Genomic DNA, 19,904 nt, shown 5'->3' with positions numbered 1-19,904 from the left:
CCAGCTTCTAATATACCAGCAGGCTAGAAAGAAGAGTGCGGGTAGGGTAAGGCTAGAAGAGAGGATTTTGTGCTTTTGAGAATGCATTTTATAATGAAATAAAGTATATTGCACACAACACTCACTGTATAACTGGTGGAAAATCTGTTTACGGCCTCTTGCACACTACAAGTGATTCCGATTCAGTGTGCAGGGAGCAAACTGCAAATCGGAATCGGAAGTAAAAACTGATTAAAAAGCGGAATCTGAATCTGAATCACTTGCAGTGTGCAAGAGGCCTACAAGTGGGTAACAGTTAGCTATTTGTACTGTTTGGGATTGCCCATAATAGAATCACCAAAAGGGTCCGAGGTCTGCTACAGAGTGCAGAGACAACCAACAAGTTGAGGCCTTGTGTGATACTGAAAGATGCTTGAAGGACTCCTGAAAGTGCAGCATGCTACAGCGTTATAGCGGCTTTGGCGCGTTAGCCTGCTTGCACAGGCGCAGTGATTAGCCACATGGCTAATTAATATTCACTGCACTATGCTGACGTCACTGGCGGGACCACGTGATACGGAGTGTTCCGCTCACGTGGTCTCCACCAGCGCATGCGTACTATAATACGCATCACGGGCACATCAAAGAGCCGCTTAACGCGGCTCTTTGCTAACGTCCTCTGCCACCACCACCATGCATTGTGTTAGGTGCACGTTATCCGACCTTAACGTAGCACCTAACGCAACGTCTTAGTGTGAAAGAAGCCTTAAAGAGAACCTGTACTGAATAAAATTATTTAAAATAAACACATGAGGTAACTTCAAATGAACATTACATAGTTACCTTGCCATCCGTTCCTCTCAGAAGTTCACCATTTTCTTCTTACAGTGATCCATTCCAGTTCTGACAACATTTTGTCAGAACTGAAATATATCAGTTGCTGTCAGTTATATATCAGTTGCTGTCAGTTACAGCTGAGAGGAGAGCTGATGTGTCCATGTTTCCCTATGGCTCAAGTGGGCAATGTTACAGTTTAACTGTGTGCTGACCAAGAAGCTGTTATGGTGTAATGGCCATTTTCAAAATGGAGGACGGAGAATTCCCTTGATCACAGTGGACTAACAGGACGCAGGAGAGGAAAAAGCGATTGAGGAGTAGACTACATGGGAGGTACGTATGACTTGTGTATGTTGATTTTCACTTTTAATTTTCAGTTCAGGTTTTCTTTAAGCAATACCAGTTGCCTGCCAGCCCTGCTGATCTACTGCCTCAATATTGTCAGATCTGATAAGATTAGCTGCATGCTTGTTTCTGGTGTTATTAGACATTACTGCAGCCAAATAGATTAGCAGAGCTGCCAGGCAATTGGTATTTAAAAGGAAATAAATAAGGCAGCCTCCATATTCTTCTTACTTCAGTTGTCTTTTAGCCCCCCTGGCGGTAAGCCCGTGCTGAGCACAGGCTATGCCGCGCAGGAGGATTTCTCAGGCCCTGCTGGGCCGATTTACATACTTTTTTTTTTTGCAACACGCAGCTAGCACTTTGCTAGCTGCGTGTGCACTCTGATCGCCGCCGCTCCGCGCGATTAGCCACCACTCGCCGTGCCGCCCCCCCTCCCCAGTGCGCTGCCTGGCCAATCAGTGCCAGGCAGCGCTGAGGGGTAGATCGGGACTCCCAATGACGTCGGTGACGCCATGAACGGGATTTCCTGATCGAAGAGGGTGGGGGGATGCCGCTATGATGTAGCGAGCCCTAGGCTCGCTACATGATTAAAAAAAAAAAAAAACTTAAAAAAAAAACTTTAAAAAAAACCTGCTCTGCTGCCCCCTTCCGGACCATGATGATTGAAATCTCAGCCGTTTTAATCCTGTTATCTCCGTGGCGATGGGAGAGCGGCGTGACTGGCAGATATGTGTGTGGTTTCGTCGGTAGGCACCGTTCTTTGGTACTAGCAGTCTCTGGTCCTTAAAGAGACTCAAGGGCTGAATAATTATACAAGATTTATACATACCTGGGGCTTCCTCCAGCCCCACCCGCACGGATCGCTCCCACGCCGCCGTCCTCAGTCTTCTGTACCGGGTCCCATAACTTCGGCCAGACGCGGCCAGTTTTACGCATGTGCAGAGACTCCCTCTGTCTCTCCGGCGCCTGCCTTACAGATGCGCCTGCGCAGTATGGAGGGAGCGCACTGCGCTTGCTTAGACTAGCTCCAACTGGCATAAGTTACGGGGCCCGGTGTAGAAGACAGAGAAGGCTGAGGACGGTGGCGTGGGAGTGATCTGTGCGGATGGGGCTGGAGGAAGCCCCAGGTATGTATAAATCTTGTATAGTTATTCAGCCCTGAGTCTCTTTAAGGGGCCAGAGGCTGCTGAGACGGAAGTGGTTAAAGCGAACTTAAAGTGTAGATATGATGGCTGCCTTATGTATTTCTTTTTGAACATTATCAACTACCTGGAAGGGCTGCTCAAATCCAGAACCGGGAGACATCCGGATAGTTGCTATTCGGATATCTCCCAGTAAACCTGGGATGGGGGGGGGTCAATCTTACCTGTCTGACGTCTTGTTTGGTCCGTCCCTTGGCGCCTCCCACGATGCGGTCCAAGCGGCAGTCACGTGATTAAAAACACTTCCTCCTTCCAGGTTGAAGGAGGAAGTGTTTGTTATCAAGTGACGCGCATTGAGCGCATCATGGGAGACGCCGAGGGATGGACGAAGAAGACGTCAGACAGTAAGATTGACCCCCCTGCCGACCCGCACAGGTTTACTGGGAGATATCCGGATAGCAACTATCCGGGTATCTCCTGATTCCGGATTTGAGCAGCCCTACTACCTGGTAGTCCTGAGCTGTAGCAATGTCTGAATCACAAGCCTGAAACAAGCATGCAGCTAATCAGGTTAGACTTTGGGTCTATGGCTTAAAGTATTAGAGACAGAGGATCAGCAAGCCAGGCAATTGTTTATAAGGAAATAAATTTGTCAGCCTCTGTAGTCCTCTCACGTCAGGTGTGCATTAAGTCCCAGCAGGTTGAGCATGTCTACATTTGTTTGTGTATGTTTCTTAGCAACCCTTGGGGTCCAGTTGCTGGCTGTAACTCTCTTGCCCCTATGGTAGCATAGACCATTAATTAATGGTGTGAGTGGTGCAATTTGTCGCTTCCTGGAAAAATACACTAATTTATGTGCGTGCGCATGTTCCTTTTGTTTAAAGCATAAAGAGAACCTGAGATGGCGAGGGAGAAAAAACATATACATACCTGAGGCTTCCTCCAGCCCCCTCCAGGCTGATCGCTCCCTTGCCATCCTCCTCTGCAATATGTATCTTCTGCAATATGCCCAGGGAAGTCCTCCGGTCTGGTGCATACTGCACATATTTGGCCCCATTGCCTTCCTGTGGCCGGAAGAGAACGCTCCCGGGCAACGGAAGCACGATGGGGAGTGCACGCGGCTGACCTGCGCAGGCTGGAGGACTTTTCTGGGCCACTTACACTAAATCCAGGCAGCGCGACGAGGGAGAGTTCAGGCCGGAGGGCGGTGGAGGAAGCCCCAGGTATGTATTTTCCCCCCTCCCCATCTCAGGTACACTTTAAGAACCATGATTGCTTCAGGTTCTACAGCAGTGGTCCTCAAACTACGGCCCGCGGGCCAAATGCGGCCCCCCGAGGCTTTTTCACTGGGCCCCAAACACAAAATGTATGACTTATATATGCAGCCCACTGTACCTTTAAATATCATCTGCCTGCATATAGAATAGCAGTGCTGGCATTACCCATCCACATACTGTAGAAGCCAGCGAGCAGTAATTCACTGGCTTCCAATCCAATTCTGCATCAGGTGACACTGCTGTCCAACTGCACGTCAGGTTGTCACCTGGGTATGCTTCAATGTCTGGTGCACAAAGACGTTCTTCGGGCACCACATGACTGAATGGCTGCTGCTGGGAGCTCTCCTCCAGGCATGATTGGGGGGAAATCAATACCTAGATTCAATGTAATGTTTTTCAACATCATTTTACGTATGTTCCGGCCCCTCAGCAGTCTGAAGTATGTTGACCTGGCCCTTGACTGAAAAAGTTTGGGGACCCCTGTTCTACAGCATAACGTGTTTTCGCTTGTGTGCTGACTGGCATAGGTAGAACAGAGACCAAGTGCCTAACATTACCCAAATCAGACACTACTTCCTAACCTCACCTTAATCAGTGTCAAAGCATACAAGTGTGCACCCCCCTAACCATAGGGCAGCACAGTGGTATAGTGGTTAGCGCTCTCGCATTGCAGCACTGGATTCCTGATGTGAATCCCAGCCAGAGCAACATCTGCAAGGAGTTTGTATGTTCTCCCTGTGTGGGTTTCCTCCGGGTACTCTGGTTTCCACCCACACCCCAAAAACATACAGATAAGTTAATTGGCTTCCCCCTAATTGGCCCTAGACTACGATACATGTACTACACGATCAGTGTTCTCTCCAGGCTCTTTTAGCCGGGTGCTCCACCCTGCTAGTTTTGATGAGCGTCCGGCTGTCATCAGCTCACCTCCTCCTATACTATAAGCCGGCCCTGCATTTTCTCATATTGCCCCACCCAGCTAGTTTTTCATGCCACCCGGCTGGAAAAAAAATCTGGGGAGAACAGTGACGATATAGACATATGACTATGGTAGAGATTAGATTGTAAACCCCTCTGAGGGACAGTTAAGTGACAAGACAATATGCTCTGTACAGTACTGTGGAAGATGTTGGCGCTATATAAATGCTAATTAATAAGAATACCTTACATTAACCACCACTGCCAGATGCCTAATATAAATAGTCAATGAGATGCTAATAATTATGTGAATCGAACGCAACTTGGAATTGTGCCAAATAAATTCAGGAAAACCTGATAGGAAAATTCAGTTAAAGCCATTGGGAATCAGATTTTTTTTTTTTAAATGGCATTTATAGATTTCAAATTAAAAATACTTTCACCTCTCCTTAATTTCCCCGCTCCCCTGCCCCTGGTTCATTAAATATGGCCCGAAATCTTTTCCGTATAAATCCAAGATGGCTGCTGACCTTTGCTTTATCTTCCAGGTCGGCAGCCTCTTCCTTCCAAATATCACACTGTCTCAAGCGCCGATAAAATAGCGCGAGACAATGAGACTTTTGTGTGCGCAGCCATGAGCACGTGCGCGAGCGCGCAGTACATTCTGACTGTGACTCGTGACTTCCAAGTCTAAGGAGCTGCTGGATGAACCAAACGTGTGAAGGTATAATAGCACCTTCACAAATAATTTATATAAATAACATTTCCCCTACTGCCACTGATATGTACTAAAGCGCTCTTGTAGTTAGAGCAGGGGAGCTGCGCATCAGCGGAAGCGCGACTGAGAGGGCGGAGCAAGGGGCGGAGAAGAAGGAGGAGTGACAGAGCAGGGAAAAGAAGCTCTGCCTCTTCTCTCTAGCTACAATATTCGACCGAACTGGTTAAATAATATAAACGGAGATTTTGGGGGCCAGCCTGCAGCAAAACAAACAAAATGGGGACAGAATGTAATAGGAGAATGAGGTAATTAGTCCACTATAGCAAAATACAAAAAATAAAATGGTTCCCATTCACTTTAACCTGATTTGGCGGATGGCACCCAGTGAACTGATAGGTTTCAAATAGGTTGTAGTAAACTACACCCACACTATTCGGCCAATCACATCGCTTCATGCTGTAGCACACAGGTGTCAAACACAAGGCCCGCGGGCCAAATGCAGCCCTCCTTGCCATTTTATGTGGCCCTTGAGAGCTTGCAATGTGCATCACTGTAAGCAGTAAAACAACAGTACACTGTCTTCCCAACCAGAGGATGACCGCGTCAGTTTGAAACTGGGTGCAGCAACAGCCCGTGGGACCCCATCCATGATATTAGCATGGGGCCCCTTCCTTGGATCTAAATCCCCTCATTCAGCTGATAAAACACACACCCCTTCCCTGCTGGCACCATCTCATCTACATAGTAATGCAGTGTAATATTTTACAGAGTTGTCTATTCCATTTTTCATGGCAGCTATAGGCTCTATACTTCCATAGCTCCGGATCATGTGACATGCATCCAGAGCCAGAGGTATGCAAAAGACCTGATGCAGCACTGAAGCAAGTAAATATAAAACTGTTCCACTGCACTACTCTACAGAAGGGGAAGGAGTGGGGATCCAGCAGGCCCCCCTAGTCCTTTCCCACACTATAGTTATGCTACTTTGAGAAGGTTTGCTAAATCTTAATAAACAATTTGACCTGTTACTAAGACTAAGTTTTAGAGTTTAGCCCAGGGGTAGGGAACATATGGCTCGGGAGCCAGATGTGGCTATTTTGATAGTTACATCTGGCTCACAGTAGGCACGCTACTGCTGTAGCATGCACTACTAACTTACTCGCGCTACCCCAAAACTAACGGCTGCCCCAACTGTCCTGCCCTGGATCCTGTCAGGTTCAGTGACTTTGTAGAACTAGATCCCTGCCACAAGGATCAATCCGATCCCTTCTGCTGTTTGCAATCTACATGTTGCCACTCGGTACACTTATCCAACGTCATGGCCTGACGTACCACTGCTACGCCGATGACAGCTATACCTGTCCTTCAAACCTGGTGGAACAGACCCTACTCCAAAAATAAACTCTTGCTTAGCTGAGAAATAGGAATGGATGAATGATAACTGGTTGAAACTGAATGCTGACAAAACTGAGGTCCTGTTTGTCCAAAGCCAGTGCTCGCCATCAAAACAGCTCTATCCTAAAGCAACACCAATCAGGATTGGGAATTCCGACATAAACAGCTCCAACCTTGTGCGCAGCCTTGGCATACTAATCAATGGGGAATTGAGTTTCAGAAACCAAATTTCATCTGTAGTTACAGTTTATCTTCCTACTTTCATCCGAAGAACATTGCAAAGATTAAACATCTGATTCCCCAGAGGATCTTCCAACCCTAGTCCATGCCTTCATCACATCACGACTGGACTACTGCAATGCCCTTTATGCTGGCCTCCCCAAAAAGGACCTGCGTCACCTGCAATTAGTGCAGAATGCTGCTGCCAGATTGCTAACAAACCAGCCTCGCCACTGTCACATTACACCGATCCTTCACTCACTGCACTGGCTACCAGTAGAATGGAGAATACTCTTCAAGAGTGGACTGCTGACATTCAAATCCCTGCACAATCTGGGCCCTGGATACTTGAAGGAAGGACTTGCTGAAGCTGCACCACACCTCTCACAACCTCAGATCAGCAAGTTCTATAAACTTGGTCACTCACAGAGTGCACCTCAAAAAATCTGGAGATAGAGCCTTCTGTCATGCTGTCCCTACTCTTTGGAACTTCCTGCCACACCCAGTAAAGACAGCACCATCCCTGGAGCTATTCAAATCCAGACTGAAAAGCCACCTGTTTAGCCTGGCATTTCCAGACTTATAAAATTCTTCCTCTGTACCACGATGGTCAGAGCCATGCTTATGCGCTTTGAGTCCCACGGGAGAAAAGCGCTTTACAAATGTTATTTGTTGTTGTTTGGCCCAATAGGCCGGAGCAGTGCTTTTCAGCGCTGCTAGATTTGGGCGCAGCCGGCGCCTCCATAGACTACAATAGGAATCAGTCTATAGCGGCTCTCAGTGAGTAAGGTCGGCGCCGTCAGAAGACTGAGCTGAAGTTGCTTAATAACATAATAATTCGGCCTCCAGCAATCGCTGGAAGCCGAATTATTTCATTCCCCCACTATCCATGTCGGCCTGGAGGGGGAATAGTAATTACCACAGCCAGGACTTGTGCAGAAGCAGGATCAGCTATATACCGCTGTATCCTGCGCCCAAGTCTACCGGCGCCGATTTCAAATGTACTCCAATAGGCTGCCTGTCACTTGACAGGCAGCCTATTGGGCCAAAGTGCGGGGATCTCGTCCTACAAAGTGAATCAACCCCCAAGTCAGCCAGCTAATATTACAAGCTGTTAGTCAGTATTTCTCCTGTCTGGCTCTCGGGGAAATTGCTGATGTTGCTGAAGAGAAGCTGAAGACTTGTCTGACACTTCCGCTGCCCGGCAGATCAACTATATACACATCACCATGGCAACAGGGACATGAGCCCTCTGCTGCGCATGCACACTGTGCCAGTTTGAAACATATTGTATGGCTCTCACAGAATTACATTTTAAAATATGTAGTGTTCTCTCAGCCAAAAAGGTTCCTGACCCCTGGTTTAGTCCCTTACGTGATTGAGTTTGACACACCTGCTGTAGAAGGTACTGTGGATTGGAGAGCTGCTCCGAACAGATTTTTATCATCGAATTGTACAAATAATGATGCAGTATGTGGAGAAAATCGATGTAGAACAATTCTAGGGTCGATTGGAATAGTACCTTTTTTTTTTTTTATCAAAATGTTGTATTTTGCGATTATATCTGACTACAAAGTCCGGTGTATGCAATCATTCTATAATCATGTTCCTATTACTTTCAAACCAGAAAAAAAATCGAATCAAATGATCGCATATGATGAAAATATTGTAAATGGCATGTACCTTACAACCATGTACCTTACAACACTTTTAGCTGGTGCCAAACCATACTCGCAGCCATTAATGACTGGTGGCTACTCCCCAGTCAACGCACGTTGATGCACAACCTCACCCTAACCAGTTCGTACTGCCTAACCGACCCCTAACCACACTTTTTCAAACCCTGGCTGTTCCTATCGTTAGCTATATGGAACAATACAAAAAATTGTGGACATGAGATTAAGAAGCAGCTGCGCCACAGGTACGCGGAGTACTCTGACAATACAATACATCAGGCGGCTTTTAATGATTACAGACAGTGCATTATACCTCCCGCCTAACTGGAGCATCCAAACGCGCATGCGCAGAGGTGGAACGCAGGAACGGACCTGGGGTGATGACGTCACTGCTCTGAATGCAAATCGCTATGGGGCGCAGGAAACGTCAAATACGCGATGACATCAGGGGAGTCCGTGGATACCTCGGTCACCAGGCAACCAGGGAGCTATAGCTCGGTTGCTAGGGAGCACTGGTCGAGGGTTCTAAAAGGCCTATAAAGTGCAAAATTGAGGGGAAATGGACGCTGCATCGAAGCCCCTGAGGATCCCCCCGCAGATAGCCGTATATGCGGAGGAGCACAAAGTGTTCGACATCATCCAGGTGAGGCCTGAGAGGGCAGGAGGTCACATGACAGGGAACTACAAGACCCAGCTGCACTGCCAGCCCGAGCACAGAGGAGGTTAGGTACAGCCTCTCTGCAGCTGGATGAGGATTCTGTCCTCAGTAACCTTATTTTATACAATAATATCTCCTAAGGCATAGCCCCCAACTGGGACAGTCCCTCTTTGGGAGCCCTGTCCCTCTTTCCTCCTCATTTGTCTCTCTTTCAGGACTTTGTCCCTCTTTCTATGTATAAATATATGTAAATATATATATATTCTCTGCTAAAAATGTCTTTAATTGACTCTAAACTTTATTCCCATCCTTTAAATTGATATGTTACTAATTTTTAAATGTTAATATGAAGGAAAAGGAACCAGGATAGAAAGGACCAGTGTGGTCTGAATTGTAATACAACATATGTTTCTTATGAAATCTTTATGGTGTGCGTGACTAGGGGTGTGATGGGGCGTGGCTTAAGTGTGTGTCCCTCTTTCTCATCTCAAAAAGTTGGGAGGTATGCCTAAAGGTGCACATACACCTTACAATCCATTTGTACAAACTCTGTTTAAACTTTTCAAAATTCCTGTAACACAGGGGTGTCTAACCCAATCACATAAGGGTCAAAATCTAGAACATAGTCATGTCAAAAGGCTAAATTGTTTATTAAGATTTAAAGAGGCACTTTAATCCAGGATTGAACTTCATCCCAATCAGTAGCTGATACCCCCCATTCCCCTTAAGGACCAGAGCCGTTGTTACCAGCAACAGCGGAAACCCGACGAATCGCTGCACCTACCGCCGCAATCGCTGTACACGCCGCACGTCAGGAACCCGGGCCTCTCACTCTGCCGTCTCTTTGATGGCAGAGTTCCTGTGAGCCTGTCAGTAGCCGCTTTCATTGGTTCCTGACCCTGTCTTTCAATGTAAGCCAATGGGAGCAGCTTACATTGAAAGTCAGGGCCAGGAACCAATGAAATCGGCTCCTGACCCGCTCACAGGGCTCTGCCGTCATAGAGACAGGCAGAGCCAGTGAGTGGTTTGATCGGCGGGGAGCGACGGAAACGGTGGATGGGCGCAGCGGCAGCTAATTGAAGTCTACGACCTGCCAGCCCGGAGCCCACCAAAACAGGGTGTAGATTTCAATTATTTCGGTCCGAAAGTAGTTAATATATACCTGTTCCAGTGCTGCATCTGGTCTCCTCTGTTCTTCCTGACAGCCACATGCTCTATACTGCATAACTCTGGCTCCGAATGCATGTCACGTGATCGGGAGCTGGAGATACGCGGCACAGAGCGTGCAGCTGTCAGGAAGGACAAAGGAGACCCGAAGCAGCACTGGAGCAGGTAAATGTTACACTGCTTTCTGCGGTACTCTGCATGTCAGGAGAGGGTGCCAGGGGGCAAAGGTGTATAGGTGTGTTTACCCTGCTACACAGGGGTGTTTGGATCCAAGGGGGAGGCCCCTTGCTAATTTTACTGGAAGATCCCATGGGTTGTTGCTGCACCACAGCTCAAACTGACGATGTTTCAACCTGAAACACCATCACTAGTGTTCTCCTTTGGGTGGGAGGGCCTTGTGTGGTCATTCTTTTGCTGCTTACAATGATGCACTTTTGAAGTTCTCTACGGCCACATAAAATGGCAAGGAAGGCCAGGTTCGTCCCATAGCCTTGAGCTTGACACCTGTGCTGTAATATAAGGATCAACAAATTTAATGTAATAGGGATATAAGTTTTAGTCAGGCCCTTTTACTATACTGAAGCATTAAAGAGAATCAGTACTCTAAAATTCTTACAATAAAAAGCATACCATTCTATTCCTTATGTTCTCCTGGGCCCCTCTGTGCTGTTTCTGCCACTCCCTGCTGTAATCCTGGATTGTAATTGTCATTTTTATGCAGTGTTTACAAACAAAAACATGGCTTCGAACCACTCTGAGAACAGCTTACTGTGTGACTCATGCAGAGCTTGGAGAGGGTGTGTATAGCTTCTGCCAATGACAAGCAGTGCTGCACATTCCACACATTCCAGCCTCAGCCCGACAGAGACAACAGAGGAAAGGAGATAAGATTTATTACAGAGACAGTTCAACTAGGAAAGGCTGCAGTAAGACAGACCAAATTAGAACAGTAATAGGAACTTATAGGATAGAAGAAATAAGGCTTAACATTTTGTTACAGAGTCTCTTTAAGGTTAGACAAAAGATTGTGGGGGTGGTTTTCTAGAAAGGCCACAAAGGCCCGGGCGTTGAGCAGCAGCAGCACGAGTGGACATCTGGACGTAAAAGAGGGACTTTTACATATGAAAGGGGAGGCTGAAAATGGGGAGCGACATATGAAAAGGGGAAACTGATGCTGAAAGGAGCTGTACGTGAAAGAGGAGAGCTGCATACATGAATCATACACATGGAAGAGGGGCTGCACATGGAATGGGAGAGGCGCTACTGCTCAAGAAAGGGGAGGGGGTAGCTTGTGTAGAGCTATGTATAATAGTGTGAGAAGTTTAAACTGGATCCTTTGAGTGATTGGTATCCAATGAAGAGATTGGCAGAGAGGGGCTGCCTCATAGGAGCAGGAGAAGAGATGGATGATTAGTAGGGACTGGAGAGATGCCAGTAACCACAGAGTAGGGTGTTACAGTAGCCAAGAAAGGATATGATAAGTAGGGATACTCATTCGGATTTCTCGGAATTGAAATTTCAGATCAGAAATCTGAATTTCCGATCGGAAAACAGAACAAGGAAATCGGATTTCTGCAGAAATATTACATGGACCAATGAGAGCATGCAGAAACAACTCGAAAGTATTTGGCCAATCAGAGAATGCAAAAAATGACAACAACAAAAAAAACCCCACTGCTCGGAAATCGGAGACCGATCGGAAATTGGCTTTCTGTAGAAATACGGCATTACCACAACTCGGTAATTTTAGCCCAATCACAGAACTCGGAAGCATTGGACCAATCAGAGAATGCAGAGTCAACTCGGAAGTATTTGGCCAATTAGAGAATGCAAGAAATGTACAACAAAAAAACTACTCGGAAATCCGAACCCGGAAACCGATCGGAAATCGGTGAAATCGGTAATCGGCATTGGCGGAAATTGGAATTTCTGCAGAATTGGAAATCGACATTTCCAACTATCCCTAATGATAAGAGCATGTACAAGCATTTTGCTAGCCTCTTGTGAACAGGAAGTAGTTAATACGTTATTATGTGGTGTAAATGAGAGCTCAGAATCCAGATTTGCCACCAGACAGCGAGCTTTCGGAGTTGAGGTTATTGGGGTGTTTTCTACATTGATTGTGACTATGGTATGGTAGGTGGAAGAAAGAGGGAAGGTGAAAATATCACAAACTCCGTTTTGCTCGTGTTAAGTTTAAGAAAACGGGATGATATGAATATAGATACAGCAGATAGACAGTCGGGGACTTTAGTCAGGTGTTCATAAATGCCAGACTAAACAGGTGGCTTATCAGTTTGGACTTAAAGAGACACTGAAGCGAGAATAAATCTCGCTTCAGTGCTTATATTCAGCAGGGGCATGTGTACCCCTGCTAAAACGCCGCTATCCCGTGGCTAAATGGGGGTCCCTTACCTCCCCAATCCCCTCGTGGAGTTCCGGGCAGCGCTACCGCATTGAAGCCGGGCTAATGGCCGCAGCCCTGCCTCACGCGCGTCTGTCAGCGCGTATCTCCGCCTCTCCTCCGCCCCTCTCAGTCTTCCTTCGCTGAGAGGGGAAGGGGAGAAGCGGCGATGCGCCGCTGATAGACGGCGCTAAGAGGCAGGGCTGCAGTAGTTAGCCCTGCCTCAAGAGCAGGCAAATCTACGACCAAGTTGGTCGTAGATTTTGCAGGGGGAAGTTTGGGGGGTAAGGGACAGAAGGCTTTGTCTCCAAAGGTTTTAAGATGGACTCTTGGGGTGACCAAGTTATTACCGTATATTCCGGTGTATAAGACGGCCCCCCGACTTTTCCAGTTAAAATATACAGAGTTTGGGATATACTTGCTGTATAAAGCTGGCCACTAACGGTCCAATTTCTAGCGAAAAATCGTTCGAGCGATCAGAAATTCTGATCGGATTGGTTGTAAATAATCTCAGTTGATGGGCACAATCGATAATTACCGATTATAAAAACAATCGTCTGATTGAATTTTCATCGAACCAAAATTTGGATTTTCTTGCTGGTCGTGATAGATAGGAAGCAATGATTGGTTAGTTGATGGTGTAGTGAACGATTTTTTGTCCGATCGGAATTTCTGATCGCTCGAACGATTTTTTTTGCTAGAAATTGGATCGTTAGTGGCCACCTTAAGACTACCCCTCTTCCAATGCACACCAAATAAAAAAAAAAACCATCATATACTGGTGCTGTACTGTATGTGGTACCCGGTGTATAACAGAATATAGACGATTAACTGGTTGGATTGGTCAACTCTCCCTTTCCCTAAGGGGAAGGGTCATCTCTCCTTGTCTACCTGCCTCTTTCACCTTTCTGGCCTGCCCTTGTATCCTATTTACCCCCTTGTCTGTCTCTCAGATATCACACAAGTGCACCTGCTCCACTTCACTACAGTCCTCAGCAGCGAGATCTGAGAGGCAGTAACGGGATAGGGCGTATCCCCCTGCGTCAATGACACCCGGCGTATAAGATGACCCCTGACTTTTCAGATGATTTTCAATGGTTAAAAAGTAGTCTTGTACGCCAGAATATACAGTCGATCCTTTTGATCTAAGATTGTGGGGGGTGTGATGCAGTTGCAACAAATCCTTCAATCATCCAGGGTCCAGACTTTGCAAGGATTTAAATATTACACAGTTACATAGTTATTTGGGTTGAAAAAAGACATACGTCCATCGAGTTCAACCAGTATAAAGTACAACACCAGCCTGCTCCCTCACATATCCCTGTTGATCCAGAGGAAGGCGAAAACCCCTTACAAGGCATGGTCCAATTAGCCCCAAAAGGGAAAAATTCCTTCCTGACTCCAGATGGCAATCAGATAAAATCCCTGGATCAACATCATTAGGCATTACCTACTAATTGTAGCCATGGATGTCTTTCAACGCAAGGAAAGCAATGTCAATTAGCGATTCTTAACCCCTTCGGGACCGGCTGCCTACCCCCCCCCCCCCCCTACCTTAAGGACCAGGGTTGGCTTGTTAACAGCCTTGCAGTGGCATTCTGTACTAATTTACGGCTATATCAATTCACCAAATCATAGATATTGTTATTACTGTATTTTGGGTCTTTTTCAGAAAATGGTGAGAAATCTCCTCATAGACAGACCAGAAGACCCTATCCAATATTTAATTGACCACCTGCGGAAGGATAATGATGATGGTGAGTTGGAATTTTTATCATGTTCAATCTCAGCAGATGTAAAGCACATACAATTTATATCAGAAGATGAGGTGTCAGTTTACCTGTGTTGGTGCTGCTGAGTGAATAATGCTAGGTACACATCATACAATTTTCTGGCAGATTTACCTGCCTGATCAATTATTTCCAACATGTCTGATCTGAATTTTGATCAATTTTCCGAACATTTTTTTATTGTTTTTTCCAATCGATTTTCATTCAGTTATCCGAAAATCGATAAAAAAAAACGATCTAAAAAACAATTAAAAGAAGTTCGAAAAAATGATTGAAATTCAGATCGGGCATGTTGGAACTAATCGATCTGGTGGGTAAATCTGCCAGAAAATTGTATGGCGTGTATCTTAGAGGCAATAATATAAGATTGTCTCTTCAGATGGGGGTTACGCACACACAGTTATGGTGGCCATATATCTAGCGACGTGGCTGTACAATCAACCATTCGATTCAATCATTTTATCGAATCCAGAGAGAATCAAGCATGTCCAAGTATGTCCGATCAATGAAAAGTGGCTCATAAAATGTTGAATCGACCAAATTTGTTGTTCAAGCAGGAGGGAAGCTATCGGTCGATCGCTCAGGAATCGGCTATTGTTCACTTATCATTTAATTGTCACTGAATCGATTTTTGCATTCAGAGCATGGAGGCACAACATCGGTCAGATCAAACAGTGAAGGTGAATCGCATAGGATATCGCTTGTAGTGTGTGGGCCACTAGTCGATCGACTTTGCAACAACCACACTGAACTCAATTGCCCAATAAAGTAAAGCAAAGTCTCTAGATGTATGGCCCTCTTAAAGGATACCCGAAGTGACATGTGACATGATGAGATAGACATGTGTATGTACAGTGCCTAGCACACAAATAACTATGCTGTGTTCCTTTTTTTCTTTCTCTGCCTGAAAGAGTTAAATATCAGGTATGCAAGTGGCTGACTCAGTCCTGAATCAGACAGGAAGTGACTACAGTGTGAGCCTCACTAAGAAATTCCAACTATAAAACATTTTCCTAGCAGAAAATGACTTCTGAGAGCAAGAAAAAGGTAAAATAGGGGAATTTCTTATCATTGAGGGTCACACTGTAGTCACTTCCTGTATGATTCAGGACTGAGTCAGCCACTTTACATACCTGATATTTAACTCTTTCAGGCAGAGAAAGAAAAAAAAGGAACACAGCATAGTTATGTGTGTGCTAGGCACTGTACATACCAGTGGCGGACATACGGCCGTGCCACCGCACGAGGGCCCCTGAAGTTCCGTTGCTCCAGGGGCCCATTAACCTTCCTGGCGGTAACCCCAAACTTAGTTCGGGGTAAGCCACGCAGGAAGTTTTCTCAGGCCCTGCTGGGCCGATTTGCGCAATTTTTTTTGCTGCACGCAGCTAGCACTTTGCTAGCTGCGTGAGCACACCGATCGCCGCCGCCCCGCTCCGATTCGACGCTATCCGCCGCGCCGCAGAGCCCCCCTTCCCTACACCCCGTGCGCTGCCTGGCCTATCAGCGCCAGGCACCGCTGAGGGGTGGATCGGGACTCCCTTAGACGCCACGACGTCCATGACGTCGGTGACGTCATCCCGCCCCGTCCCCATGGCGATGGGGGAAGCCCTCCAGGAAATCCTGTTCTTTGAACGGGATTTCCTGATCGCCGATCGCCGGAGGCGATCGAAGAGGGTAGGGGGATGCCGCTGCACAGCGGCTATCATGTAGCGAGCCCTAGGCTTGCTACATGATTTATTATTTTTTTTTTCCTGGGGGGGCCCGACTCCTGTCCTCCCCCCCCTCACCTCGGGGTCCCCCCTCATGAGAGCGGCAAATACAGGAAGTCTCCTGGGCTCCAGCAGGCGCTAGAGGTTCAGCCGCTTGGTCTCCGATGTCTCCTAGTATCATCTGTATACTGCTCGCTACTAAACCAGGAAGTAGCGAGCGATATACAGAGGAGAGAGACATCGGAGACCAAGCGGCTGAGCCTCTAGCGCCTGCTGGAGCCCCGGAGACTTCCTGTATTTGCCGCTCTCCCGCCGCGCATACTGGGAGGGGGGCCCCCGAGGTGAGGGAGGCAGGATAGGAGTCGGGCCCCCCCACCCAGCTACCTACCCACCCACCGGGCTACCTACCTACCCACCCGGCTACCTAACCACCCACCCGGCTACCTACCCCCCTGGCTACCTACCCACCCACCAGGCTACCTACCTACCCACCCACCAGGCTACCTACCCACCCACCCGACTACCTACCTAACCACCCACCCACCCGTCTACCTACCTACCGGGCTAGTTAACAACCCACCCACCAGGCTACCTAACCACCCAGCTACCTACCCACCCACCTACCCACCTGGCTACCTACCCACCCACCGGGCTTCCTACCCACCCACCTACCTAACCACCCACCCGGCTACCTACCTACCCGCCCACCCGGCTACTTACCTAATCACCCACCCGGCTACCTACCTACTGGGCTAGTTACCAACCCACCCACCAGGCTACCTACCCACCCACCCACCTACCTACCCACCCACCAGGCTACCTACCCACCCACTCACCAGGCTGTCTACCTACCCACCCACCAGGCTGTCTACCTACCCACCCACCCGGCTACCTACCTACCTACCGGGCTAGTTACCAACCCACCCACCAGGCTACCTAACCACCCACCCACCAGGCTACCTACCGGCCCTCCCACCAACCCACCAGGCTACCTACCTACCCACCCACCAGGCTACCTACCCACCCACTAGGCTACCTACCCACCCGGCTACCTACCCATCCACCCACCAGGCTACCTACCCACCCAGCTACCCAGCCACCCACCCGGCTACCTACCCACCCACCCACCAGGCTACCTACCCACCCGGTTAAGGGCCACCTACCTACCCACCCACCAGGCTACCTACCCACCCACTCACCTGGCTGTCTACCTACCCACCCACCAGGCTGTCTACCTACCCACCCACCAGGCTACCTACCTACCTACCTACCGGGCTAGTTACCAACCCACCCACCAGGCTACCTAACCACCCACCCACCAGGCTACCTACCGACCCACCCACCAACCCACCAGGCTACCTACCTAAACCAGGCTACCTACCCACCCACCCACCAGGCTACCTACCCACCCAGCTACCCAGCCACCCACCCGGCTACCTACCCACCCACCCACCAGGCTACCTACCCACCCGGTTAAGGGCCACCTACCTACCCACCCACCAGGCTGCCTACCTACCCACCCACCAGGCTACCTACCTACCCACCAGGCTACCTACCCACCCACCCACCAGGCTACCTATCCACCCACCCACCAGGCTACCTATCCACCCAACCACCCATGGGAGCTGCGCGCCGGATGGAGGCTGGGACAGGAGGTCTGCTGCTGCAGGTGAGTAAATGTTTTTTTTTTTAATTATATTAGCAGGTGTATGTTCTGGGCAGGTCTGCCACATGATTGCATGTATTTTCTGGGCAAATCTGCTACATGATTGCATGTATTTTCTGGGCAAATCTGCCGACATGATTGCATGTATTTTCTGGGCAAATCTGCTGACATGATTGCACGTATTTTCTGGGCATATCTGCTGACATGATTGAATGTATTTTCTGGGCAAATCCGCTCACATTATGTGTATTTTCTTGAGAAAACCTGCACAATTATGTGAATTTTCTGGGGAAAGGGTCACCAAAACTTGGGCCCACTGTCTTTGCGTTGCACTTTTCAAGGGAACCTGAGGTGAGAATAATATTGAGGCTGCCATATTTCTCTCCTTTTAAGCAATACCAGTTGCCTGGCTGCCGTGCTGGTCCTCTGCCTCTTATTCTTTCAACCATAGACCCTGAACAAGCATGCAGCAGGTCAGGGGTTTCTGACAATATTGTCAAAACTGAGAAGATTAGCTGCATGCTTGTTGCTGGTGTAATTCAGTTTATTACTGCAGCCAAATAGAGCAGCAGGGCCTCCAGGCAACTAGTATTGTTTAAAAGGAAATAATTATGGCAGCCTCCATATCACTCTCACCCCGGGTTCACTTTAAATTACAGTTAGCTCCATCCTCATCCGGTCATTGCCACGCCCATTTTTTGCCGCGGCGCTATGCGCCGCAGGTTCTATACACACATTTTTTGCCTATAGCCACACCCATTTCTTGCCGCGGCGCGCTTCGCGCCCCGCAGGTCATAGGGGGCCACAATTGCAATTTTGCACAGGGGCCCACTGCTGGCTGTGTCCGCCACTGGTACATACCCATGTCTATCATCATGTCACATCTCACTTCGGGTATCCTTTCATGCACAAGCAGATAAAAAAGGCTATAAAGTATATGTACTATATACCTGTAAACTATATAAACAAAGACCTGCACCGCCTGTAATTAGTACAGAATGTGGTCGCAAGGCTGTTAACATGCCAACCCCACCATTGCCACATCACACCAACCCTTCAACAACTACACCAACAAGCCTGGCGCTTGTAACAGGGGGGCACAGCAGACCGGGAGGAAAAAACACGTATATAAGTAGATTAATACTTGATCTACTTAATTAACACATGTATTGTACTGCCCACGTTTTGATGTCAATGAATTTTATATAGTAAATGAAGAGAATTCTGTTCCTGGTGGGGGCCATGTCTTTTGCCCACAGTTTAGGCTAAATCCTGATGTCATTTCTGCCCTTTACTTTTTTCTCTTCTCCTCCAATCGCCTCAGCCTTGCTTGTAAACACAAGTGAGCACGGGATCATGTTTCAAATAAGCAGCTGGCAGGGAAATAAAGGGAAGAGGAGGAATATAGTATAGATAAAAAGAACCCCCAGCATGCAACTGTTTGGCACTGACTACTAAAGGGCCAATGCTCCTTAAAGAGGAACTCCAGTGAAAATAATGTAATAAAAAAAGTGCTTCATTTTTACAATAATTATGTATAAATGGTTTAGTCCCATTGTAAAATCTTTTAAATCCCTGATTTACATTCTGACATTTATTACATGGTGACATTGTTACTGTTGGCAGGTGATGTAGCTGCTGCATGGTTTTTTGGCAGTTGGAAACAGCTGTAAACTGCTATTTCCCACAATGCAGCAAGGTTCACAGACAGGAAACCTCCAGGAGTACGTACTCAAGAGTTTCTTGTGGGAGGGGTTTCACCACAATATCAGTCATACAGCGCCCCCTGGTGGTCTGTTTGTGAAAAGGAATAGATTTCTCATGTAAAAGGGGGTGTCAGCTACTGATTGGGATAAAGTTCAATTCTTGGTCGGAGTTTCTTTTTAAGTATGTGATAACTCCAAATCATAACAGCAGTAAAAGTTTTGAATGCAGGATTAGCATCTTTATCACTTAATACACTCAAGACCAGTTGCTGATGAAAGTTGATTTTTATGGTGACAC

General features: G+C 47.5%; 2 protein-coding genes across 6 annotated transcripts in view; one reads left to right on the top strand and one right to left on the bottom strand.

Annotated features, from left to right (window-relative positions):
* The window catches only part of SPACA9 (sperm acrosome associated 9), a 37,167-nt gene extending 28,259 nt beyond the window's left edge, over positions 1-8,908 (bottom strand). For 3 of the 5 annotated variants that reach the window (XM_068248927.1, XM_068248934.1, XM_068248935.1), the window contains exon 1: positions 8,820-8,908. The gene's annotated coding sequence lies outside the window, so the exon portion shown is untranslated. Of the gene's footprint in view, positions 1-8,513; positions 8,601-8,755; positions 8,785-8,819 lie in introns of those variants that run through there. The other 2 variants (XM_068248930.1, XM_068248929.1) reach the window with 2 other exon arrangements.
* The window catches only part of AK8 (adenylate kinase 8), a 191,367-nt gene continuing 180,351 nt past the window's right edge, over positions 8,889-19,904 (top strand). Inside the window, exons 1-2 of the mRNA XM_068248926.1 lie at positions 8,889-9,149; positions 14,408-14,492. Of these exons, the coding sequence (XP_068105027.1) occupies positions 9,066-9,149; positions 14,408-14,492 (169 nt within the window). The 5' untranslated portion in view covers positions 8,889-9,065. The remainder of the gene's footprint in view (positions 9,150-14,407; positions 14,493-19,904) is intronic.

Source organism: Hyperolius riggenbachi, chromosome 8 (genome assembly GCF_040937935.1).
Source record: "Hyperolius riggenbachi isolate aHypRig1 chromosome 8, aHypRig1.pri, whole genome shotgun sequence".
In the NCBI taxonomy this organism is placed as follows: domain Eukaryota; kingdom Metazoa; phylum Chordata; class Amphibia; order Anura; family Hyperoliidae; genus Hyperolius; species Hyperolius riggenbachi.
Note: the sequence above shows the minus strand (reverse complement) of the source record. Positions and strands in the feature narration are given on the sequence as shown.